At 50.0% G+C, this 26095-nt stretch overlaps 2 protein-coding genes across 8 annotated transcripts in view; one reads left to right on the top strand and one right to left on the bottom strand.

Annotated features, from left to right (window-relative positions):
* PLCL2 (phospholipase C like 2) overlaps positions 1-4640 on the top strand; it is a 210590-nt gene extending 205950 nt beyond the window's left edge. Inside the window, exon 7 of the mRNA XM_065943320.1 lies at positions 3785-4640. Within this exon, the coding sequence (XP_065799392.1) occupies positions 3785-3964 (180 nt within the window). The 3' untranslated portion in view covers positions 3965-4640. The remainder of the gene's footprint in view (positions 1-3784) is intronic.
* A 1929-nt stretch (positions 4641-6569) lies between these two features.
* TBC1D5 (TBC1 domain family member 5) overlaps positions 6570-26095 on the bottom strand; it is a 565131-nt gene continuing 545605 nt past the window's right edge. For all 7 annotated transcript variants that reach the window (XM_065943328.1, XM_065943324.1, XM_065943321.1 and 4 more), the window contains 4 exons: positions 21671-21770; positions 8748-8827; positions 7763-7879; positions 6570-6857 (listed from right to left, as the gene is read on the bottom strand). In XM_065943328.1, the coding sequence (XP_065799400.1) occupies positions 6576-6857; positions 7763-7879; positions 8748-8827; positions 21671-21770 (579 nt within the window). In that variant the 3' untranslated portion in view covers positions 6570-6575. The remainder of the gene's footprint in view (positions 6858-7762; positions 7880-8747; positions 8828-21670; positions 21771-26095) is intronic.

Here is a 26095-nt window from a genome sequence, read left to right on the forward strand (position 1 = left end):
GCTAGCACTTCTAAAATTATGTTGAATAATAGTGGTGAGAATGGGCACCTTTGTTTTGTTCCTCATCTTAGAGGGAATGCCTTCAGTTTTTCACCATTGAGAATGTTTGCTGTGGGTTTATCACATATGGCCTTTATTATTTTGAGGTAGGTTCCTTCTATGCCCATTTTTGAAGTTTTTATTTTTTTAAATCATAAATGGGTGTTGAATTTTGTCAAAAGCCTTTTCTGTATTATCATATGGTTTTTATCTTTCAATTTGTTAATATGGTGTTTCACATTGATTGATTTGTGTACATTGATGAATCCTTGCATCCCTGAGACAAACCTGACTTGATATGGTGTATGATCTTTTTAATGTGTTGTTGAATTGTTTGCTAGAATTTTATTGATGATTTTTGCATCTATGTTCATCAGTGATTGGTCTGTAGTTCTTTTTTTTGTGTTGTCTTTGGCTTTGGTATCGGGGTGATGGTGGCCTCAAAGAATGAGTTTGGAAGTGTTCCTTCCTCTGCAATTTTTTGGAAGGGTTTTAGAAGGATAGAGATTAGTTCTTCTCAAAATGTTTGATAGAATTCACCTGTGATGTCATCTTGCCCCAGGCTTTTGTCTTTTGGGGGATTGTTGATCACAATTTTGACTTCAGTGCTAGTAACTGGAGTGTTTATAATTTTTATTTCTTCCTAGTTCAGTCTTGGAAGATTGAACTTTTCTCAGAATCTGTCCATTTCTTCCAGGTTGTCCATTTTGTTTGCATATAGTTGTTCATAATAGTCTCTTATGGTTCTTTGAATTTCTTCATTGTCTGTTGTAACCTCTCCTTTTTCACTTCTAGTTTTGTTGGTTTGATTCTTTTTTTCTTAATGAGTCTGGCCAATAATCTGTCAATTTTGTTTATCTTCTTAAAGAACCAGCTTTTAGTTTTATTAATCTTTACTATTGTTTCCTTCATTTCTTTTTCATTTATTTCTGCTCTGATCTTTATGATTTCTTTCCTTGTACTAACTTTGGGGGCTATTTGTTCTTTTTCCAGTTGTTTTAGGTGTAAAGTTACATTGTCCATTCAGTATTTTTCTTGTTTGAAAAGACCCATTTTTATATAATCGTAGAGCCGTTAGGGGCCACTGTTCTCCAGATCTCAGGGAGTATTGAGGCCACACAATGTTTCAATAAAAACATCATTTTCTTTCACTTATGGGAGGATAGCTAAAGATTTCTCAGTTTTGCAAGAATACACCAGGGGACTGTAGGATGGAGCAGAGCTCTGATCATCCATACCTAATTATTCATGATTGATGTTATCAAATATCAAGCAAAAACAGTTCAAACCAGTCTCTCAGGATCAGTTCTCTAGCCACAAAAAGGGAGAACCCCAACCGATGTCCCATCAGAAATGAAGCTGAATGACCTTGTCCAAAAAGGAAAATTCCAACCAATGCTCTGCCACAAGCAAAACCCACACAACAGGGAAGGATACCTGGGGACATCACACACAAGCCTAACTTGCACACGCTGGAGCCACTCGCCCCAGGGGACACTGAACCTGGACCACAGCTCTGCCTGTCTCTGGGTCCCAAATAGCCTCCTGCCCGTGGGTGGTTTGCGCCTGTCAGGGACACTGCCTCTGAGAGCCCTGGGGTGGAATGTGCCCTGGCAGCTGCCGGGACTCAGGGAAGGGGCTGCCTCTGGCTGGGGTCAGCCGTCACAGGCACAGACTCCTGGCTGGCTTTTGCCAAAGTTGCTAGCAAACGTGTCTGTGTGCCCGACACAGAGTGAAGTCAGACAGTACCAAGGACTGGAGTTTGGAGCAGAGGAAAGTTTACTGTAGGGTCATGCAAGAAGGGTCGTTGTGTCCCCAAACCCTCCAAAGGGTTTCAGCAAAGCATTTTTAAAGGCCCGGGGAGGGAGTGGGGTCCCAGGGTATGCGACCGTTTGTGCACAATTCTGATTGCCTGATGGTGTAAGGTTAACGGGGCGGTGTCACAGGGGTTAACGTTATCAGTCCTGAGGCTCCAGGAGGCCTGGGGGCTATGTGCTCAAGGTCATCAAGTAGTTACCATCTTCCATTTGGTGGGGGGTTTTCACGTTTGTGAAATATCATTTAGGAAGTGTGCATCAGATACAGTTATCTGGGTGCTTCAGAGAGGAGCTAAAGCAGCGGATGGGGTGGGAGGGAGTCTTGTCTGGGGAAGGCCCCATAGGCTCCTGCTTGTTACACCTGTGAAGGCACCTGCAATCTGCTGCCCCTGGGTGGACAGGAGGCTGAGCGGGAAGGGGCCACCCCGAGCCCACCACCAGGTGTGCCTTCAGCTGGGGGCCTGGCTCCAGAGCAGCCTTGAAGGCCGTGTGGGCCCCAGGCACTCATAACTTGGGGCCTCCTTCAGACTCCCAGAGAGGTCTGAATGTCCTCCTTCACGTCCCTCTGCTGTGTGTAACTTGAAGGAAGGTGCTGGCTGGCCCCGGGGACAGCAGGTGGCCGTCTCTGCTCTCCGCCCTCAGCCACGCGGTCACTGCACGGTGGTGGCTGAGGGTGAGAGAGCCTTCGTGGCCACACCGGTCACTCACCTCAGAAGGAGGGCACCTCCGTTTTCCTGACAGTTTGACAAGAAGGTTCTGACAAAATTACTAGCACCCCTGGTGTTTTAGCTCAGGAAGAACAATGCATTGTGATTAAAAAACTGCCTAACACTGGTATGCTTTGAAATGTTTTTATTAATAACAAGGACGTCTTTTGTGGTCACACAGTAAGTCTGTTGACGGGCCAACTGTCGATGGGCGGTTGCTGGCTCTGGTGCTTTGCATCTGCTGAGGGTCATTCCTTTCCCGGCTGCTCCAGCCTCTGCCCCAACCCCAGGTGAGCAGCGGTCAGCAAGAGCCCTGCCTTCAGCTACATCTTTTAAAGATTATTTTCTAAGTGAGAACCTTAAATATTTGACCTGTAAGGTTGTTGTAAGTCTTTCAAGGTACAAAGAAAATGGAATTAGTTATAAAACTGGAAGCAGAATGTGTGAAACCAAATAGCGTTTGAGTTTCTCAAAGGAAAACACTGCCAAATCCAGACGGGCTCTGCTCCTCTGCTCAGCCACGTCCCGAACGCTACCGCAGTGAGCACCCGCCCAGCCTCAGGCCCTTTTCTGCTCAGCCACGTCCCAGCGCCAGGTCCGGGGGGCCTGCAGCCGCGGGTGCACAGAGCCAAGTAGAAGTGAGCGGATGAGGCTCAGCGGCCCCCAGGCCCGGGTTTGTCACATGTCAGCGGCCTTGGTGGTGCCTCTGCACGATGGTCTGGTCTGTTGACAGCGTTGTGATGACTTGTCTGAACATGAGACATGTAAGACTCAACCAGATAAAGAACTCGTGTTATTACCGCCTTAATTACCCTAGACTGGAGAATTTTGTTTTTAAACACTCTGTCATCCTATGGTAGATCTATATATACTGACGTAGAAAGAGCGCCAAGACATGATTTTTGGTGAAAAAAAAAACAAAACAAAAAGGAAACTGAAGGAAAATATAATCTGCTTGGTTCCATGTGTATAAAAATAAAATACCCCAGAAGATGGAAAGGACTGGAAAGCCTGCACACTCTTCGAAGTCTGGTGTCGAGAACTCGGGAAACAAACTTTGTTGTTGTTAAAACTGACCTATTTGGATTCAGTGCTATCAGAAATAAATATGCCCTCTTGAGGCATCACAATGCTTCTGCCTCCATGGAAGCCCTGTGCTATCAGACTGTAGCTGCGAGTCACGTCTCAGCTCACACTGTCTCTTTGCGTGTTTCATTGCAGGGACAAGCCGACCTCTTGAAATACGCCAAGAACGAGACCGTGGAGAACCTGAAACAGATCCACTACGCGGCCGTCTCCTGTGGACTCAACAAACCGGGCACAGAAAACGCCGACGTCCAGAAGCCGCGGCGGAGCCTCGAGGTCATACCTGAGAAGGCAAACGACGAGACTGGGGAATGAGGGGACTTTCTGGAGAGGAGCACAGAGTCTGCAACTCGAGGACCAACTGTCAGCCGGATGGGACATTCGCTTTGCACTCACTAATGAAAATAATATTGGGGATTTTAAAGCACAACTGGAATAGCTAATTGCAGTCTTAAAACTGTGAATGTATGTAGCAACCCTGCTTATGGAGGCAAATAAACTCTTTAACAAGAAATTCTTTTCCTGGCCCAAATATGCTGTATTTGTATACAAAGATGTCATAATTCAGTTCCAGTGTGAACAACGGACTAGCCACTCTAGTTCTATTGAGAAGCAGACACTTTCCTAACAGAAAACAATGTCTTAAGATGCAAATGGACTGTATGGTCTAATCAGTATTTATTGGGGAGAAAAAAAAAATGAGTCCTACAACAAGTTTTACTTAGGTATGATGCTGGGGCCTCTGGGTTCTGGATGATTCTGGTAGCACGCCTGCTGAGAGCCACGCTTACTGAGGAGAATGTAAGTAGCCCGACCCCCGAACGTGCAGAGCCACTGTGTTCAAGGGTGCTGCGGTAGGACGGCCGCTCCTGGCTGGAGACCCCTGCTGGGTACGCAGGCAACGTGACGGCCACCGATGCAGAAGCAACACACTGCACATAGCTTTTCTCTTTATGAAGTAGTGGTCACATTAAAAAGATGTTTTATGATATTTCTTCAACAGCAGTATGTGCATTTAATGAAAGTTTCACTTTTAAAATTTCCAGTTCAAGGTGTTCTACCAAGAGTGGCCATCGACTTGGTAAACAGCTTTGTCAGAAGCGTGTCTGATTTGACATTTACTTTCGGTACATACAGTGGCCCCGACTTTACACGGCGGCCACTATCTGTAAAGCCAACACCTCGCCCCCTTCTCAGCCTCTCCGTTCTGCTGTGGGCTGAGCCTGGACCCCGTGCAGACTGCGAGCCAGGGGCACGTGGAGCGGCTGGAGCAGGTGCCATGTCCCTCCGGCCAGCTGAGTTGTAACACCAGACTTTATTTTCCAAATCAGTGAGACGCCACACTATTTTGGAAAAGCAACTGGACACCGCAGACTAATGACTAATTCTCTCAAACCAAACTCCTCGCAAAGTTTGGAAGGGTAAAAGGTTTCTAAATCCTCAATAGCTGCTTTTTGATTTGTCCGTTTTCTTTTCAGCCACTCGGGAGAGTGAGCTGGATAACTATATGTGGAATCTGCACTGCGGTGCCTCACTGTTTCCTCACGGCATCTGCTCAGGCTGATACACTGAATTTATTTCTGCCCAGACCCTGAAATGGCCTTTGACAGAGTAAGTCCTTGGCCCTGTTCTTATCATTTTTCTGTTGATAGTGTGCTCAAATTAAGGTGTGCGTCTCCACTGGTCTTCACTCGGTATCATTCCAGTTAGAAAATTAAACCTGTTACTTGAATAATAATAGTGCAGTTTCCTGCTCACACCAGGGAGCAGTCAGCCAGTAGCTGAGACTCTTAGTTCTGAAATGAACTTACATGGAAAAAAACCAAAACAAAACGAATAGAAAATAGTAAAAAAATTAAAAGATTTGTAGACTGAGAAATAAAATAATGTGTAACTTAGATTACTGTTAGCAATCCTTGAACTTATCTGGCCAGTAAATAGCAATATTCAGTGAAAATCCAGAAATCATAAAAAAAAGACAAAATATTAAGAAACCGCTACATTTATAGTAACAGACGGTATTAGCTAGCATGTGGCTTATATAACTGAGAGCAAGGCACATGTCATTTCTGTGGTTCACACAGGCTTTTAGCATCAGCAGACTTGAGAGCCCAACAGGTCTCCGGGATCATTCCATCTGACACGTCCTTTCCCAGATGCAGAGGCTGCGAACAAGAGCGATAAAGTGTGCTGCCTGAGCTCACAGAGTCTGTCGGGGGAGTGACCCAGCTGACGGTCAGTCCAGATTGCCACACTGAAAGTCAACCCTCTTCTGACCTTCTCTTCAAAGGGACGAGCCAAGCAACAGGAGAAAGCGGGGGCTTCCAGGGAGCAGTTCCTGCTCCTTGAGGCCCCACTGGAGCGCCAGCGGGGCGCACAGCAAGGCTGGCTCGGAGCTCAGGGCCTTCTTTTCGGACCCTCAGATTCTGAAGGTGAAGACGCTGAGGAGGGGCGCTCACAGCCGGGTCCGTGTGCTCTGGGAGCCCTGCTGCCCCTGCGCCTGCCTTCTGAGCTGCAGCCTTGATCCTCCCAGCCCGGGCCGCTGGTTCTGGTCGGTCCAGGGCGCCGGGCTGCGCGGGTGGCTCCCCAGGGGATGAGCGGGCCTGAGACGCAGACTTCTGGAGGCCCAGTTCTCCCCAGTTCTCCTGGCTGGCGCCCCGAGGGGAGGCTAGAGGCCCGCTCCCCCTCCCCAGATGGCCTGTGAGTGCGGAGGAAAGGTGGGAGCTTCCGGCGGGCTTACGAAGCTGAGGGATGCTGAGGGCCCCACGGGGTGGGGGCTGCGGGGAAGTGGCTGCATCTCGGAGCTGGTCAGGCCCCCTCCCTGCCCGCGGCCCCATCTCTCCTCGCAGGCCCGGAGGGCTGCACACGGCCGGGTGCGCGGGCAGGGGTTTCTCCCGGGGGCGTGTCCCGGGGCAGCGGGCGGCCATCAGAGGTCCAAGGGGCTCACGATGGTGAAGCCCGAGTCCTTGCTATGGCTGCTGCTGTCATCGTCGGGGCTGGAGCTGGGGTTGCTGGAGGAGGCGGAGGCCGGGCCGGTCAGAGGGTCGGAGAACACGAGCGCCGGCCGGGCGGTGCCCCGGAGCGGCCGCAGCGGCTGGGCCTGGCCCGCTGGGTTGGGCCCGGCGCCACGCTCCTCGCCGTCCCTGGAGACCAGGACGAAGTCATCCGCGCCTGGCCGCTCCCGGCGCCCCGGGGCTGCTGGAGGGGCCTGCAAAGAGGTCAAGGCCGGAGGGGTGCGGTGAGGGGGCGCTGGGCGGGGCCCGGCTTCTCCCGCGGGCTCGGGGGCTCCTATGAGGGATCTGGGTCTGGCCAGCCTGCCCCAACCCCGGCCGGCCTCCCCTCCGCACCACTCCTGTGCGCCCGTCGCACAGACTTCCGGGCACAGGCTGACCCGCCTGGAGTCGCGTCACTGCCGCCCGCTCATCCCAGCGGAGCCCTGGGGTCTCCCAGGGCAGTGGGGGGGACAGACACATGGACCACCGGGAAGGGGCTCTGCAAAAGAGCGCGGAGCTGCCAGAAGGGAAGTCACAGGGTTCTCTGCTGCAAGAGCACTCTTAAAGCTGAAAGAGCCCGATTTGAAAATGGCGTTCTGCTTCCTTAAAATCATAAAAAATATACAATTTGTAAGCATCTGGATGCTACTTTTTGAGAAAGTAACTTAGATGAGATTTTGCTAAAATATTCACTCTCTGGGCCTTCACAGGAAACATTCCCTGACCCAGGTGGCTTACAGGATGGACACTGAGAAGTCCTAGCCCCTGAAGGCCAAAAAGGTCCCGGCCAAGTGAAGTCCACTCGAGACGGCATCGGGGAAGCAGGGTCGGCACTCCACCTGCTCAAGGGGGGCGAGGGCAGAGAGCCGGCTTTCCGGGGTTTCCTAACTGACCGGCAGCAAGTCCCGGCGGAAGCTGCTGCGTGCAGACGTGCAGGCAGTGCGCTGCCCACCTCCAGGAGCCACCGGTCCACCGCGAAGGGCTCGCCCGGAGCCCACGCCCCTCACTGCTGTGCGCAGCGCCGCGGCTCAGCCACCCCGAGGTCACAGCCCTCACTGAGGGGTGGGGGGTTGCTCTCACCCCTCGCAGGCTGAGCGCGCCCTCAGGGAGCCAGTCGTACCTGCTGGGCGGCGCCACTGGAGCAGTAGTGGTCGTCTGCGATGCTGATCTGCTCGTTGTCCTCGGCCTCCAGCTGGCTCTGGTTGAAACGCAGGGAGCCCTTCAGGATGTCTTTGATCTGATTTCAAAGAAGACGATCCATGAGAAAGACAAACCAGTCTGCCTCTAAACGTCACCTAAACCTTGGGTACCTCTGACCCCGACTCGTCACTGACCACTCTTGTTTTTTTTGCTGTGCCTCGAGGCTCGCGGGGTCTCAGTTCCCCGACCAGGGACTGAACCTGTGGCCCCTGCAGTGGAGGCATGGAGTCCGAACCGCCAGGCCGCCAGGGAGGTCCCCTGACCCTTCTTCTCTGGTGTGGGGATGAGTACATGACCGTAAGAAAGAAAGAACAGAAAGACCCAGCTTGACCTTAGGGGTGACACTGAGCGGTCCCTGCCTGCACGGACAGGCCCTTGCCGGGACAGGTGTGGGGCAGTCTCCGCTTCCTCTTGGAGCGGAGACACCCCGTCCACCCCTGGCCCAGGGAGCGCCCTCGGCTCCGGGGGCCCTGGCTGCAGGCCTCAGACTGGCTGACGGCGAGGGCCCTGCACCCCTTCAAAGACCTTCCTGAGCCGTTTGTCCACCAAGTGCGTCCCTCGAGGGGCCCCAGCTGCTCAGAGGGGGAGATCATTTGTGCCTCGTGCTCCCAGGATGTCCACATGTCTACAGGGGCATGACTGGACTTGAGCGGGGCAAACCCCCCGCAGCAGCGTCAGAGAGGAGCAGACAGCAGGATGCAGAGAGAAAGGGGCGAGAGGTCGGGGTGGGGGGAAATGAAGACCCGCCCAGTTGCTTGACATGACTGCTGGGAGGAGCCGGGGTCACTCAGGAGGGGTCCGTGTGGAAGGAAATGCAGGGGGACGTCGGTGCCTCCCCCACCCCCCCCCACGACAGGCACTAACAGGCTGGCCTGGGTGCCCCCAGGTCAGGTGAACGGACATACCTGCTTCAGTCCGGCCAGGGAAACCAGAATCTGATCCTCTTTCTCCAAATTTTCTTGTAATATCACATCTTGAATATTTACTGAAAAATAAAAGAATGACATTTTATAACTAATGCCCTGAGTATAATTTATCTGCTGCTGCAGCATCACTTCAGACCAGTCGGGGAATTCCTCTGCCACATTTCACAGCAACTCTTTCTACCAAGGATGCTCTGCCCAACCAGAGACGGGGCAGGGGCCGAGTACAGGAGAGGGGGCACAGAGCCTGGGACACACAGCCTCCCACCAACATGCCATGAATGTGTTCTCACAATGACAGAAGTGTCTTACTTCTGCAGAGGGCCCAGAGCAACCCTTGCTGACCTAAGACAGGATGAACAGCATGGAGCATTCACCTAACGTTTCTGCTAGGCTTCCTAGCAGAATTCAGTGCTGTTAATTCACTCCCTCTGGCTAAAGACCAGGTCCTCCTGGGGATGGAAATTAAAGAAACTATCTAAAAACAGTGGAAACAGTGGCAGGTTTAATTTTGGGGGGCTGCAAAATCATTGCAGACACTGACTACAGCCATGAAATTAAAAGACGCTTGCTCCTTGGAAGAAAAGTTGTGACAAACTTAGCATATTAAAAAGCAGAGACATTACTTTGCTGACCAAGAGTTCATATGGTTTTTCCAGTGGTCATGTATGGATGTGAGAGTTGCACTATAAAGAAAGCTGAGCGCCGAAGAATTGATGCTTTTAAACTGTGGTGTTGGAGAAGACTCTTGAGAGTCCCTTGGACTGCAAGGAGATCTAACCAGTCCATCCTATAAAGGAGATCAGTCCTGGGTGTTCATTGGAAGGACTGATGTTGAAGCTGAAACTTCAATACTTTGACCACCTGATGCGAAGAGCTGACTTATTGGAAAAGACCCTGATGCTGGGAAAGATTGAAGGCAGGAGAAGAGGATGACAGAGGAAGAGATGGTTGGATAGCATCACCAACTCTATGGACATGAGTTTGAGTAAACTCCGGGAGTTGGTGATGGACAGGGAGGCCTGGTGTGCTGCAGTCTGTGGGGTTGCAAAGAGTCGGACACGACTGAGCAACTGAACAACAACTACTTTAAAAACTTTAAAAAATATAAATGGTAAAGGACGTTGTCAATTCAACATGATAGTAAAAATAAAAGGACAAACTCATGGCACTGTGGTTGTTGCCTGATAGTGATGCCTGTGGAGTCAGCGAGACTCAACCCAGGGTCTTCACAGGAGCTGTCTCTCTGTGTCTCTCAGGAGGCCAGGCCTCTTGCAGACTTGACCTGAAGACCTGCCGAGCCAGCTCTGACCACCGGCGTCATGCTGAGCTGCTCACCGAGAGCTTCAGCGAGTGAGGGCTGTGGCTGTCCGCACGGCATACCTGAGCCCCTGGTGCTGCCAGACCTGTGCTCCTGAGGAGGGGGTTCTTAAAGAGGGGTGTGCATGAGTGAAAGTGCTCCCACCCCGCAGGACTCCTTTGGAGACTCTTGGTTGTGAGGGCAGCAATTAAAACACATTTTTACAAAGGCACGGTCAGAGAACCAAGAACCCATGCAGGAAGGGGCTCACCCTCCACTAAAGCTGCTCCCCCTCCTCCTGGGGCCGTACCAGGAGCCCAGTGACTCAGCGCATGAACCCGGCCCTGCACTGGGCCTGCACTGGGTCACGCTGTCCGAGGCTCCGCTCCGGGCCTGGCCCCACGGCCTCTGGTGCCCAGGCTGCCCCTGGCGCGCTCGGTGCCTGCGGGAGGAGAGTGGGGGCAGCACTCAGCCTGCTCAGGCCTGGGGGCTCCGTCCTCGGTGCTCCTGCATCCTCCTGGGAGCAGCCTTCCTGCCCACCCAGACCGCGTGCCCAGGCCACCCTCGGGGCTCCTGCCGTCAGCTCTTCCATGGTGCTGACGAAAGCGCTGTCACACGTGTTGCTAGCACAGGCCTCTGCTGGCTTATCGGTTGGCCGTCACCCCCAGCAGGGTCTGGCTCAGGGCTACATCCAGCCCTCAGCAGGATAGCTGGCACACTTCAGGGGCACGGTGAGTAGTGACTGAGTGAGTAACTGAACAAACATGGAAAAACGCCCTTGGAACCTGCATTTCGAAATACTGAGATCCTTGTTGCTGTTCAGTTGCTAAGTAGCATCTGATTCTTAGCGACCCCATGAACCGTAGCACACCAGGCCTCCCTGTCCATCACCAACTCCCAGAGTCCACCCAAACTCATGTCCATGGAGTCGGTGATGCCATCCAACCATCTCATCCTCTGTCGTCCCCTTCTCCTCCCGCCTTCAATCTTTCCCAGCATCAGGGTCTTTTCCAATGACTCAGCTCTTCGAATCAGGTGGCCAAAGTATTGCAGTTTCAGCTTCAGCATCAGTCCTTCCAATGAACACACAGGACTGATCTCCTTTAGGATGGACTGGTTGGATCTCCTTGCAGTCCAAGGGACTCTCAAGAGTCTTCTCCAACACCACAGTTCAAAAGTAGCAATTTTCTCAGCTCTCAGCTTTCTTTAAAATCCAACTCTCACATCCATACATGACTACTGGAAAAACCAAAGCCTTGACTAGATGGACCTTTGTTGACAAAGTAATGTCTCTACTTTTAAATATGTGATCTAGGTTTTTCATAGCTTTTCTTCCACAAAGTATTTCCAGCAAGGGGCAAGGCAAAGACTAAGTCCCATCAACATAAGTCCAGTCTGACAGTTTATTAGAATCTTCACCAAGAATAAATCTACAGACCATGCTGACAAATCCTCTTATAGACAACAGCAGAAAAACAGCAGCCTGAATTTATTCAGAATGTGACTGGAGTTTATGGCTTTAGAAAGGGCCGCTTCAAAACAAGAAAGCAAGATGAATGGGAATGGGATAATAGATATAATTAGAGAGGGAATGTTTTTGGTTTCCTTAAAAGGCTGTAACAGTTTGTTCTCTCTCAATAAAAACACACACACACAAAATCCACTCAACAAGACACTAATGACAACCAAATGCAGAAAATTGAGGAGACAGTTCTGCAGGTCTTTAGGAGGACTGAAAAGGTTGCCTTTGTGTTGACGACTCTGCCTTGGCTTTTAGGACTGAGCTGGGAGGCGGAGGGCTGCCTAGGCACTTTGGAAGGGTGGATGTTTGGCCCGCTGAGCTGCGAGGGCGCAGGGCTCTGCTCCCGCCATGGAGATGGGGGCGGTGGGGAGCTCCTGGGGCCGAGAGGGAGCCTGACCAGTGGGTGTGGGAGCGCCAGGGCCGTGGCAGGAAGCCCAGGCCTCTCATTTCTGAGGAACTAGCAGAGGGAGGCCCATGGAGCCCACATCTAGCTCCGGGAGCCAGGAAGAGAGGTGACTGTGGAGAGCAAGCGCTGTGTGCATCCTGCTTGCCCCCGGGACCGTGACCTCCTGCTGCCTTCTGGACAGTCTGCTGGGAGCACTGTCTGAAGCCAAAGGCTCGGCCACACTGCCTGTTCCTGCCTTCAATGTGCTGGGACCCATGGCCGAAGCACTGAGGACCGAAGGCCTTCAGGGCCGAGGCTTCAGGCCGACAGGGCAGTCAGAGGCTCTGGCGGGGACAGACCCATCCGCAGAGGTGAGCAGGGACCAGAGGACACTCAGAGGCCCTTCCTCAGACAACAGAGACATGGGAGGCCCCAGAGTCCTGACCCACCCGGGCGGGGAGAGGAGACAGGGTGGAGAAACTAGCTGTGGGCCTCGGTCCGGACGAGAGGGATGACCAGTAAGGAAGCAAGTCTGCCTTTAACCTGCAGGGTTAGGCCTCGGGCTGCCATTGGTGGGAATGGACCTTCGGAGCAAGAGTTTCGCACATCTGAGTCTGAGTGTGTAGACCGACTCTCCCACTCAGAGCTGAGGTCTCACCACGTCCTGCTGGTCACGTGGGACGAAGACCCCATGGACAAGGAGCCCTCGGGACGCGCCGCCCCCGGGACCCCAGGACTCCCTGCCCCGCTGGCAGACTCCCATGAGCCCCAGGACATTAGTGTGCATGCTGGCGGGAAAGCAGAGGGCAGCAGCGGGTAAGGAGCCGGAGGAGCAGAAGCCTCTGGTCCATAGGCCTCTGTGGGAAGGCCCCCGGCTCCTCCAGGCCTCTTCCTTCCCGTGTTCTCCTCCGCTGACAGCGCGGCAGCCGCAGCCCCGACCTCACGGCCGCCGTCTCTGGAGTCTCGGGCTGGCGCGCTGGTGGCCCCCCACCAGCCCCTGACCGGACGCTGCCACGTGCCCTGCCCCGAAGGTCCTGTTACTGCCGTGGCCCGCGCCGTGAGGGAAGCTGCAGGAGCCTCTGGGAGGTGCCCCGGGGACTGACTCTGGGCCTCTGGGGCCTACCCTGCCCGCGTGCCCCTGGAAGGCATCAGGAGCCCGGTGGGTCCCTTCATGAGCCCGCGGACGACGATCCCAGGGCCGCGGCAACAGCACCTGTTCGCACTGCCTGCCTCTGGGCTGCTCTAAGAAATATTCATAAATAGCTTCCTGGTGTGTCTATTGTCTTGGGGGTTAATGGACCAGAAGCTAATGGACAAGTCTGCGGCTGAAAGCGAGGGGGATGCGCGCCAGCTGCGGAGGGCTGGGTCAGAGCTACGGTGCAGGCGTGCTGCCCTCGGGCCCCTGGAGGTGCTCCCTCCTGCCCCTCCTGCTGTCCTCCCGCCGTGAGGACGTCTGTCAAGACCCCACTTACACAGGTCACCCGCACGGATGCGGGTGAGTGAGAACTGGGTGGGACGCCCGCGGCTTCGTCCAGCAGCCAGACCGCCCGTCCCCAGGTAGACTGCCCAGCCCCTCTCGCGGAAGGGGCCGCGGCCGGGGCACACCCGGAGGAGAGGAGCCGGAGCTCCATGAGCTCGGGACCTCTGCATGGCCTCCCGCCCGGCTTCCTGGACTCAGTCAGAGTTCACCTTTTTCAAGCTGACGAAAACCAAGATCTTGTCCCCTGAAAGCCGACAGAGACATAAAACGGGCACTTTCAGGCTGCTTGCTCAGCAGCTCAGTCATGGCCAACTCTTTGAGACCCCACAGACTGTAGCCCATCAAGCTCCTCTGTCCATGGACGATCTCAGCAAGAATACTGGAGCAGGTTGCCATTTCCTTCTCCATCATTTTAAGGCTTACCTCAGCTCTAATCAACCGAACTGCCTAAATGCACATAAGCAATTTAGGGTTTAGAAATCCAGGTCCAAACAGATTACCTTCAGAGGCTGCTAAATACCCTGAATGCAAACATTTTTATTTAACTCACAAACTACTGACCGCATAAAGTCTTTGCCTAGCCAGTTCCACCACACAGTGATTCAAGGCAGTGTTCACAACAGTTTTACTAATATACAACTTCTCAGTCACTAATGCATTACTTTAAGTAAGTCGAATCTGTGTCTAAAAAAGGAAAAACATAGTATCTTTTCATACCTCGGTAATATTAAAGGGAGAAATGTGAACTGTTTAAAATTTTCAATGTAATGCACATTTTCCCTTCTAGTAAGAGGCAGAATAAATGATGATATAAAGGCTCTTTCCTTTTGTCTCTGTGAAGAAGGAAGATTATGTTCTTTATAATCTCCTTATATTTAAGCATTACCCATTACAGATGTTGGGACACTGAAAAGGGGAAAAAAACCTCATAAAACTAACCACTTCTGTGGAAGTTCCACAGAAATCTCTTCAGTATAACAGTATATCAATATAACCCATTCAAGCGTCAGGCCTCCCCTCTGCAAGGACCCGCTCGCTGGACCCTGTCCTGCTTATCTTACTCTTGTCACTGTCACTCAGAGATGAGGCCCCATGACTAAAAGTCCCCAGAAACCACCCGGTTCTGCACGGCACGTCCTGGTCTTCTGTTCCAGACAGGCCTGCTCACGGCATCCCTGGACTTGGAGCCCCGGCCCCCAGTGCCTCTGAGCTTGCTGGTGCTCCGGGAGGACTGCTGGCGTCCCTGGAGCCACGTGTCCCTTGAGGCACTGCTACTGAGGTATACAGCCTCTGCGCTCTCTCCCTTCTCTGAAGCCTCACTCTCCTCTTCCATTCACCTTGAGCTTGACTTTAAAGGCACTCCTCCATGTCACTCCACCCCCAACCTGCTGCTCCCCAAACCCGTTTTCACATCTGAGAGCAGGTACTGAGGAAATACTGCCTGAATGGCCAACATGAGGCTTTCCAGCCAGCATGAGGGCTGGTTCTTATCTCCTGAGGAACAGATGCAGGTGAAATATTTTTCGGATGAAGAATGAAGGGACAGGACCCCCATCACATGGATGCTGGATTAAAGGGCGGGCGAAGGGAACATGGTTAGTGCTGGTCTACCGAGAGCCAAGGACTGAGTCTGGTGGTGTGTTCAGTCTTTCCTTAGAAAGCAAAAGAGCAGATCACACAGAAAATATAGTCAAGGGTCCTACTCACGTTCGGCTGCCAGAACGGCTAAAGACTGTACACTCAGCATTGGGAGAGGAGCAATACTTAGGAAACCCAAGGGAAGACTAGATCAATACGTGCATTACGAGTCTTCAGGTCAATAAATAGCTCTCTTAAGTGAACTGAGTGTGCTCAGCTCAGAGTTCCAAATCTGCACTGATCTCAACTGATTCGGGATTCTTCTCTTAGGATTCACCTGCTTGCCAGACAACAGACCAGCGTGGAGCACGGCTTCTCAGGGTAAAATCTATCCTGTTCATGATATGGCTGCTACCTTCAAGTCCACTAGGAGAGATGCTGCATGTATTTTTCAACTTAGAAGGTCTCTAAGCTCCAGTAATGGTTAGATGCCTTTGGAAGAACATGTATTTCTAAAAATAAAGGCAGAACAGCGAGGACCTCACTAATAGGAAAGAGCCCGGAGTTTTTACCACCGTCTCCTCTCACTTGGGAGCAATGAGATACAAGTCTGGCTAAGGTTATCTTAAAATTACATCACTTAGTCAAATAAGACCCTCAGAACTGGCTTTAAGATGGACATATTCTTTGTGAATCTCAGGCCACAACAGTTTTCCCAGCCAATGACCCGTGAACAGTTGAGTGCCGCTCCTCGGCTGGGAGCTGGATGCGGCCGTGGCGGTGACCGTCAGCTTCCTCATCCCAGGCCCCACCTGCCCCTAGTCACAGCTCTTAGGTTCAGCCTGAGCCACAAGGTCCTTGAACCTTCAAGCTTTTGATGTCAGGACTGTTTCTACTGAGGTGGGGGGTGGGGTGGACAAGTCTTTTGTCCCCTGGGTCATGAGCTGGACGGGCTGGGGTTAGAGACAGTGGAAAAGCAGCCTGGTGTGGATATGGGGAAACAGGTTAGGCGGTCAAATACAGTTTAGAAAGATAAAGCGGAGGGGGGCTCAGAATGCGGGGGTCACATGCACACCTGTGGCTGAGTCATGTCGGAGTATGGCAAAAAGCATCACAATACTGTAATTAGCCTCCAAGTATGGCAAAAACCATCACAATACTGTAATTAGCCTCCAATTAAAATAAATAAATAAATTAAAAAAGATAAAGAATCTGGGAATTATATTTAAAAGAGAAAGACAGTGAGAGAATATTCAGTTTGGAAAAACAGGTGGGAAGATGGAGAGAGTCATAAAATGTAAAACAAAAGGGTGAAAGATGAATCATCCATACTGAGACCACGTGATCAGGGAGGTGTTCTCGGAGCCCAGGAAAGGCTAAGAGAGAGTACAGTTTGGGGAGTTTTTCTCAACAGGGGTAGGGTTGGTACAGGCGTCCCTGGTGGCTCAGTGGCCAAGACTCCGCCTGCAATGCAGGAGCCACAGGAGACACGGGTTCGATCCCTGGGTCAGAAAGATCCCCTGGAGGAGGGCATGGCAACCCACTCCAGTATTCTTGTCTGGAGAATCCCATGGACTGAAAAGCCTGGTAGGCCACAGTCCCTCGGGTCACAAAGGGTTGCTAAGACTGAAGTGACCTAGCATGCATAAGGTTGTTCCAAGAAATATGCTTCCAAAGCTCCTGATAATCAAATCTGGGGAGAAATGCCTTCCACAAGGAAAGAGCAAGGCTGGAAGAGGCTGAGGGCACATCAGTGTCAGGTGTGTGCAGGCTGCCTCAGGTCAGGGGGCGGGAGCACTCCGCCCACAGGGTCCCTGCAGGGTGGGGCAGGGGCACGCTCACGTGCTAGGAGTACAGAACTGCATTCTGCCCCAGTGATCTTAAGGTCTCTTGCTGCTTGCTGCTTGGTGTTTGTCACGGGTCAGTATCACCAGGTGCCCTGGGGGCTGCTGGAAATGCAGATCTTCAGACCTTCAAGGCAAAATCTGCTAACAAGACCCTCAGGAGAAGTACTCATCCTGCAAGTAAATGCAAAGTCTCACATTCTTAATAATCACAGAGAGCTTTCAGCAGTGTGGTTGACAGAGGAAAGCTGTCTGTTGATCAGTTTCCTGCTCTGTTTCTCAGATGTCACTAGTTAATTGCCTGTTAAACACTTTCAAAAACATCTATTGAATACTGCTTTGCTAAATATTAGCAAATCAGATTCATAAAGCTCTTGCAGAGGCAAATAAACTAATTTTCCAAAAATGACCTCCTCTTACCACTAATTCTTGCATAAATATTATGACAAGTGCAAAATTGGCGCGGATGTGTGACCCCAGACCCAAAGTCTGGCTCCCGACTGGAGCTGGGCCTCTGCAGGAGCGAGGGAAGAGCAGCCGAGGCCTGGGATGGGCCCTGGGCACCTGTGCCAGCGAGCTCTGCATCCCTTGTCCCATCCAGGCCTCAGTTCTCGGTTTCCTCGTCTGTGAAACAAGCAACAGCCGTGATGGCCTGGAGGGTGTCCACCTCGACGACAGGCTAAGATCCGCTGGGCTGCAGAACTCTAACTCCCTTAATTCATTGCATTTCACCCTCCCGTTCTTTGTGTGAACCACCAATGAAAGGACGAGCCTCCGCAAACGAGTGTAAATACTGAACAGAGGCTGGAAACCCCTCCCCTGGGAGCAGGCCCAGGTGCTCACAGATCAGAGAAGTGCAGGCAGCTCACCCACGTGCAATTACGTGTGAGCAATGGCAAGTCTAAAAATAGCCCAACTCAGCCACTGAGGTTCACGCTGTCAACTGTCGGGATGACAGGGAGGGGTGTGACTATAGCAACAGAAAAATGAACACGTGAAGAAAATCTTCTCAAGTTGATAGGAAAAGTTTAGATTTAATAAGAGACACATTTTCAATTCCTGTCTCTAGATCTTTGAATTCACAGAGCTCAATTACGTTGAGGCAATAAAATGAGAATTTTGTTAGAATTTTGATAAAACAAATAATGCTTTCAGTTTTGGGTTCCAGAACCATAAGGAAATAAAATTGCTAACGAGTCAGTTTTATTGCCTCCATAATTAAAGGGCCATTTAAACAAATGCCTTTCTGTAATTTTTAACTGAGACGCTTTTCTCTATATTTGTTATAAAAGGTAGTCTTGAACTGTACTTGACATTTTAAGATAACACTGTACAACTGATGATAACATAGACTGATACAGAATTTCCTTGAAAGGAGCTCAGTGAAAATACTTAACATCAGAAAAGGGTAGGAGCAGGATGAGAATCTGAGGCTGTCTGGGGACCTTGGGAGTGGGCGGCCAGGCTCAGCAGGGCTTTTGCCAAGGTGAGCAAAGGCACCACGAAGTTCTGGGCAAGCTGTTCTTGCTGAGAGAGCTCACGCACCCAACGTGAGAACCTGCAGATACAACCCCAACATCTCTGCGTGTGGTATGACCGAGGGACATTCAACAGGGCTGCTCCTAGCTCTCGCTGTCCAGCCGTGGGGCCCCACCCAGTCACTGCTCAGCTCCTCTGATGGTGGGCTGGCGGGGTCTGCCAGGATCGGCCACCAGAAGGGACAGCTAGGCGTTAAGTGCAAGGGGAACTTCCCTGCTGGTCCAACGGCTAAGGCTTTACCTTCCAGGGCAGGGGGTATAAGTCTGATCCTTGGCTGGGGGACTAAGATCACACATGCCTTGGGGCCAAAAAACCAAAAGATAAAATGGAGGCAATAGTGTTACAAATTCAATAAAGACTTAAAAAAAAAAAGCTAAGAGGAAGGAGGAGAGGATTTGTGTTGCATACTCAACCAGTGCTGGCTTCATTTATTTTTTAGGCGTGGCTGCATCGAGTTCTAGCTGCAACATGCAGGGTCATCCATGCTGACACGTGGGTTCCACAGTGAGCAGGCTTAGCTGCTCCGTGGCATGTGGGATCGCAAGTCCCTGAGCTGGGATCGAACCTGCGTCCCCTGCATCGGAAGGCAGATTCTTAACCACTGGCTACTAGGGAAGGCCCTGTGCTGGGCTTTAAAAATATCTTAGTTTTGGCAAGGAACTAGTGAGATAGATCTTGGCATATCCATTTTATGTAAGATCACAAGGAGCTTGATCCCAGAAGTGACAAGGTCTGGTTTCAACCCCGTGTCTGTATGCTGCCTGCAAGCCTGTCTCTCCTGCTTAGGTATCACTGCAGCTGCTTTTTTTTTTTTTTGGCTCTGCCCATGGCAAGCAGGATCTCAGTTCCCTGCCTAGGGACTGAACCCATGTCTGGAAGTGTGGAGTCTTCACCACTGGATCTTCAGGGGAATCTTGGCAGCTACTCTTAGAGGGGACTTGCCTGCAGCATACAGATCACCCCCAAGGTGCCAGTTACATGCAGTTGAGGCATCTGCAGGTTTTCCAAGCAGAGAGGAAGACTAGCCCCTTGGAAAGTCCCTCTGTGCTCTCCCTCACTTAGGCCACCACAGTCAATGGTTATTTCCACATCAAATATATTCTACTGTGCCACCTGCTATTTTCACTTCAGAATACATTATGAACAACTCTTTATGTATTTTAACCTTTATAAAGATTGCATTACTATTACTAGTGGATTTTTCAGTTTCAACTGTAGTACTACTTTACTAATCAGGAAAAACAGAAAAGTTTATATGGATAAAAATTTGAGAGTATTAAAGTCATTTTTAAAGGATATAATAAGCAAAAAACTAAATCAACAGCTTCACACCTCAACCTTAATGCTTTCCTCAAGTTTGTGCTTAAAATCCAAATTGCCTACAACCCAGGAACACCCTGTGATAAAGTGTAACACACTCGGATGAAATAAAATGAATCCACAGGCCCCAGGGCCAGGGATCCTCAACCCCACCATGAACATGCAGTCAGGCCACTTCTACAGCAAAGAGGAGTCAACAGCTGTGTGAAGGGGTTCTGGCTGAAAGTGAAACATATATACAAAACAAATCTGCTTTTGTGGTTAGCTGAAAATTCACAGCTGATAAGAGCTTTTCTTTAATTAAAGTGTTTCCCCATCCCATGCAATGATAAAAATGTTCTTTTAGTGTTGACTAAAAGAGTAAAAGCTGTTTGGAAATCCTGAGGCTTAAGTAAAACTGCTTTAAAAGCTGCTATGTGGACCAAACAACTTGGAAACATCCCACAACCGGATTTTTCTAGAGCTCCTAGAGTAAATATCTGCAGTCACTTCTTTGTTCTTCTACTTTGGTCAAAACCCAAAATTGAGTAACACAAAGGTCACCCACGTAGCCAGAGAAGAAAAAATTTCACTAAGTGTGTGTGCGCACACACACACACATACTCACGGTTACTTTAAAATTAAAGTTGTATTTAAATAATAAAATTAATTATGGAATATATACCAGTTATTTATACACTACCTCTTCATTACTTCTTTCTGATGCACTTTAAACTGCTGTAAGATGGGTGTAAAATTAATTCTATATGAATTTAGAAAGTTGACCGTGAAGAAGTGTATGAACAGTTTTGGAGTGGCAGGGACTGAATGTGAAGGGACCCACCTGCAGGGTTTATCCTGCTGTCTCCTCCTCCAGAGGCCTCTCCCTGGAGGACGGAGGGAAGCCGAGGGCAGAGCAGGGCCAGGACGCGGCCCGGGGAGATGCGGGGAGGCAGCTGGCCTCGCGGGCCACGCGCGTCTCCATGTCCCTGAGAGATCACTTGTCACTGGCTCGAGGCCAGTGCGTTTGGGCTGCATCCTAACAAAGCCATTTTGGCCGCATGTAATGGACTCATCTCCTGACAGGCTGAGCAACGGGTGGGGTCTGACGTACAGTCTGTCTCCAGTGAAGGCCCCGGATGGTCATGCTCGGGACTGCTAGAGGGAAGAGTACTCGGTGGCTCTCTGGTACTCCCTCACGGGGGGTGTATTCCAACTCCTCACAATGCCCCATGCTCACAGAGGGCATACTGGCCATGCCCATGAGGGTATGCCTCTGATTTTCCTCATCTCCTCTCAAACTACGGTGCTGGACCCTGGAGGACAGAAGGAAAGGATGTCCACAAGTGGGCTGAGAACGGTCACCATGTGGAGTCTAAATGTTCTGTAAGCATCAGGGGGTTCCTGAAGCACAGAGACCATTTCTAACACAAAACACAGAGCTTTCACTAATGTAGCAAGTAAGGCTCAGGACTTGGGCATGACACCGGCCGCTCACATGTAACCTGAGCGTCACAGGAGGACACTTCTTAGGTTATTGGTACAGTCAGAGGAAGAAAAGGTCAGGGGCCCGACACGTATTTCAGACAGCTGATTAAAAAGATATATTTTAAAAAAATAAATCACTGCCAAACAACCACATGCGTGATTACGGACAGATTAGCAAACAGTAGAGTGGACTGTTTCATCTTGAAAGCTCAGCATTTTCTTTTTTTCAGGGTAGAGAGATACTTAGAAAGGGCAGTGTAACCATTAAGAGCTGAAATCTAGAGTCAGACTGCTTGATTCTGAATTTCTCCTCCACTGGCTGGTATTATAATCTGGGGAAATGTGATTAATCTCTGCACTCTGGTTTCCTCGTCTGTGAGGGTGACAGGAGGTAACTCACGGGAAGCACTTGACACATGCGCCCGCGGCGGGGGTCGCCACCATCCCCAGGGCCGGAGCCCTTCACTCACCAAGATGAGTGTCCATCACCTTCGCACAATATTTGCACATGGCATCCAGGTCATTCAACTGTCCTTGAAGGAAGGAAATTTGGGCTTCTAATTCTTCTTCCTAAAACGAAGGGGGCAAAGATACGAAAATGAAAAAAAAAAATCAAAGAAAATCCCCAAAGTCCTCCAAAAGGTCTGGACTGTTTTAAAGAGCCACCATCCATGTCTTTTTAGTCCTATACAAAACAAATGAAAGCAACAAATGAACAACAGCAAACCCACTACTGCCACCACCAGTGAAACAGGAGGAGTAAAATGAGATTCAGAACAATTCTGGACTTGCTTCGTGCCATGTGTAAATGTTTACCCATACAAACTTGTATTAAGAAAGTACATAAATACCTTCGATAACTTTTGAGTCACAAAATTGAGAGTCAATGGGACTTTGGTGGACCCAACTCCCTAGACAGCTGGTACAAAACCATCACATTTTCTCATACACGTTTGAGAAACCAGAAAATTCCATCTGTTTAAAACAAATCTCTTCATTTTCTAGACCACGATAATCTCTTAAAACATAAGATTTCCCAAAGCACTTGGGAAAGTTTTGGCCCCACAGCCCACAGTTAGCTGCTCTTACATCTTCTCTCTTGATAGAATACTAGAGAATTTTATTTATTTGATTGTTTCCAGGGAAAAATACTCTGGGTGGGATAATTATCTAAATGGCAGAAAGACAATCTAACTGTAACAAATGGATAAAGCCTGAAGCTTTGCTTTTTAAGAAAATAAGTAATGCATGTGAAAAATCTCCCAAGGAAATTATAAGATTAAGGGAGTTTTTCTCAGAGAAGAGAAAAATCCTCATAATGTAAGATATTTTAAACCAAGTTAGTTGGAATACAAAGAAAGGATGTTGCCAGAGCTGGACAAGTCTGGCAGATTGATTTTCCAGGGTCAGACACTTATCTCTCCACATGAGAATCCTCTGTTGTCAAAAAGAAGCAGAGAGAAAATTCCCAAGACACGCTTTTTCTTAAGAGACTGAGTACAATGTGACACACAGATGGAAATTAATGGCTGAAAAGGTGACTTGTAGGTGTACCACGTGTTAGCAATACACATACACAACACCTAAAAGCACTGTTTTTAATGGCTACCTGGAAGATGAGCCTTTAGGAACATGCATTCAAATGGCTGATGCAGAAAACAGACACAGCAGTTGCTCTAAAAACAAATTATTGTGAAATGAGCACTGTAATTGCCCAAGCTTGAAACCTGTACTTCACACATCCCACCAAGCACAAAGGCCTCTCTTCTGATACTCAAGTAAAGACGACGCAACCAGGAACTCAGCCAGGGGATGATCACGGTGGTCTCAGGTCGGTGTTGTCGGGCGTTTTTCTTCTCCTTTTTCTCCTTTGGGTCTGCACAAACCTGAGCTTCCCTGTTCATTCAGGACCCCACAGGAAAAAGAGAAAGAACGCTGCATCTTTTGGTGAACCTAGGTCATGATTCGTCTCCAAAGATGGCCACCATCCATTCCTTCCTCAATGGACACACTGTTCTGCTCATCAAGAGGTGGGGTCTACTTCCCTTCCCTGCAGATCCTGGCTGTCCCGTCACTTGCCTTGATCCAGAGAACACAGCAGAAGTCACACTGTGTAAGAGGCCTGCCAACTTCTGCTTCCTGTTGCTTTCACGAGAGGAAGGCAGCTACCGTAGTTAGTTGTAAAGAAGATCAGGCTACGATAATGAACAAGAGGAGAGACAATATGGAGAGAAAGGGGCCGCAGGAGACACAAGGAGGTTCTAGACACGTGAGTGATGTCTTCCTGAACCTTTCATCCCAGCTCACCTGAAGCTGGCCAAGTGAGAATCCCAGCCAGCAGCAGATGGAGCAGAAGAGCGGCCCCACCCAGCCTTGTCCACACGCCTGGCCTGAAAACCCGTGAGCAGTAGCAACGCTGCTTTGAGGGGTGGGGTTTGGGGTGGTTTGTTACACAGCAACAGATAACTGATGGCAGTGGGATGAAGGATCACTGGAGTGGTACATAGCACAAGGAAACCTGAGTTCTATTTCCGATCCTGCCATTCACAAGTCACGTAACCTTAAACAATCCTCTACCCAGTAAGGGCCTAACGTCGGCACTCTCTGGAGAAGGCAGAAGTTAGATACTTTGCTCCCAAGAGGTTTACAAGCTTGGAGTTAGAATAGGATAGGTTTATAATTACCAGACAATGAGGCAGCTTACATGAAAATCTTACAGAGAAATAAGAATAGTTGTTCTGAGGATCCTGGTCCTGGCCTCCTGTCCCTACTACTGAACAAGTCACCTTTTCAATGTGTTACAGATACAAACCCACAGGGAAGGAAGAGTCTAGAACTGTCCTGAGGCCAGCACATGGCAGTCTTTTGAGAGAGGGGCTCTGGCTGGAGTTTGTCTCTGCCCTTGGCTTCCAACTGGGGTGCTGACAGCCCAGAATGGACAAAGGACACCAGGAAAAATCTGGTTAAAATCTCTTTCTCCATTTACTCTATGCATGAGTTTAGTTTGGATTAAGTGATCACTTTTTATGAGATGCAAAAGCCCTTGGGAGCCTTAAACCCCAGCAGTCATTCCTACCTAAATGGATTAAGTGTATTCTGGGAGGGAAGAAGAGCTGGAGAGGAGACAGTCAGAGGACACGGTCCAGCCTGTGGGTGGTGAGGTGCTGACAGCGGGAGGGAGTACAGGGCTCAGCGAGGTCTGCTCCCCCAAACACTTGGCCGTGCTGGTCGGAGCGTGACTGTAAGGAAATGGGCGAGGCTGAGACTGGCACCCGCGGCACTGTGGCCCATAGCCCGCACAGGCGTGCAGGGCAGCCTGGGGCACGTGCCACGGGAGCGCGTGGGCACACGCACAGGCTTCCAGGCGGGCACTTCTGCTCAGCACACTGGCAGCAAGTGAAGAGCATCTGGCTTGCCTAAGTCCTGCGTAAATCTCAGTACAAACGTAATCTACGTGGTAGAAAACAGCAGTTTTCATGCCTGTAAGACCTTTTTTTCCCCAATGGAAAGCTGACACAAAAGTCCAATTATAAGATAAAGAATAGTGAGACAGGCTGAGGGGCCCAAGAAACTTCCATTTGGAATATTAAATCCAGTACATGATCTCGCTGGAGTTTGCTTAATCTGAAAATACACCCAAGCCCAACGATCACTCAGACTTTATAAATAGAAATGGAATCACTTGGCGGCACAAGGGTGGCTTGTCATTTATTCTTCACTCTTTTATATAATTACAGGTAAAAGAAAGAGCCAAGAATCAAGCTTCCAAAATTGTGGGAAGAGACTTTCCATTTCTATCTTAGCTTCTGAAGTTCGACATGCCTCAGAAACAGACAGCTTTAGTCATTTGCTTTCATTAATGGTCCTCTGTAATCAAAAACAAATGCTTGGCTAATTGCCTTGAAATTTTATAAAACCAACCAGTTAGTGTCATTTTTATGTATAAATAAGACTTGAACAATTGTTCAAGTGCTTGTTATATTTACTTTTGCATACATGTTCCGCCTTCCGTTACGGGAGGCAGGATGGTGGAAGCGGGTAGCGTGCAGGGGTAGACATAACTGGGTTCGATTCCTCTTTCTACCAGTTTGAAGACATTGGCTGTGTAATCTTAAAGAGTTCCCTAATTCTTTGGTACCCCAAAGGTATTGATGAGAACCAAATGGTAACACATGGAGAGTGTCTGGCACAGAACACATACTCCATAAAGCAATTATTCTTTAATTTTTTAAATCAAGTCAAAACAACAAGCGATTTTTAATACGGAGGTTGGTGATTCACTCTTATAAAACACTGGTCTCTGGTTTAAACATCTTTATGTGGCTCTACCCAGAAGGGTGAATTAGGACTTGGGAGCCCAACTGACTCAAGTTCTGCAGAGCCACTGATGTGTGAGGCGAGAAAGTGGTGGAGGATGAGGAGGCGGGCCGCCGGCAGCCTCTGGGGAAGGACGGAGCACAAGGGCTGCCCCGCAGAGGAGCAGACCGCTGGCTTCCAACCCTTTCACAGGGACTGTGGCAGGCCCGGCCCTGGGCTCTGCATGCAGGAACTCACTTAACCCTCACAGCAAACCCATGCGGTAGATCCTCTCATTACGTCCCACACGGGACACGGGCTCCTCTGTAGGCTGCCATCTCTGAATCGATGCCAACGCAGAGATGGTACTGTGAGAATCCATGTCGCCTGCCCACTACACCCAGTCCTCCCCCGTACACAGTCCTCCTTATACTCGATTACCAGGCCCTTGCGAGGAGTGTCTTCGTATCTCAGTCTCCTTTAGGAGAAGCTCACCATTTTCAGTGTTCAGACCCACCCCTAAATGGCTTACTAAATCATTTCCCTTCATTTAGGTATGATCATCTGTCTTCTGTTCCCTTTGTCAAATGATTTTTGTT

The sequence above is a fragment of the Muntiacus reevesi genome, chromosome 8 (genome assembly GCF_963930625.1).
Source record: "Muntiacus reevesi chromosome 8, mMunRee1.1, whole genome shotgun sequence".
NCBI lineage: Eukaryota > Metazoa > Chordata > Mammalia > Artiodactyla > Cervidae > Muntiacus > Muntiacus reevesi.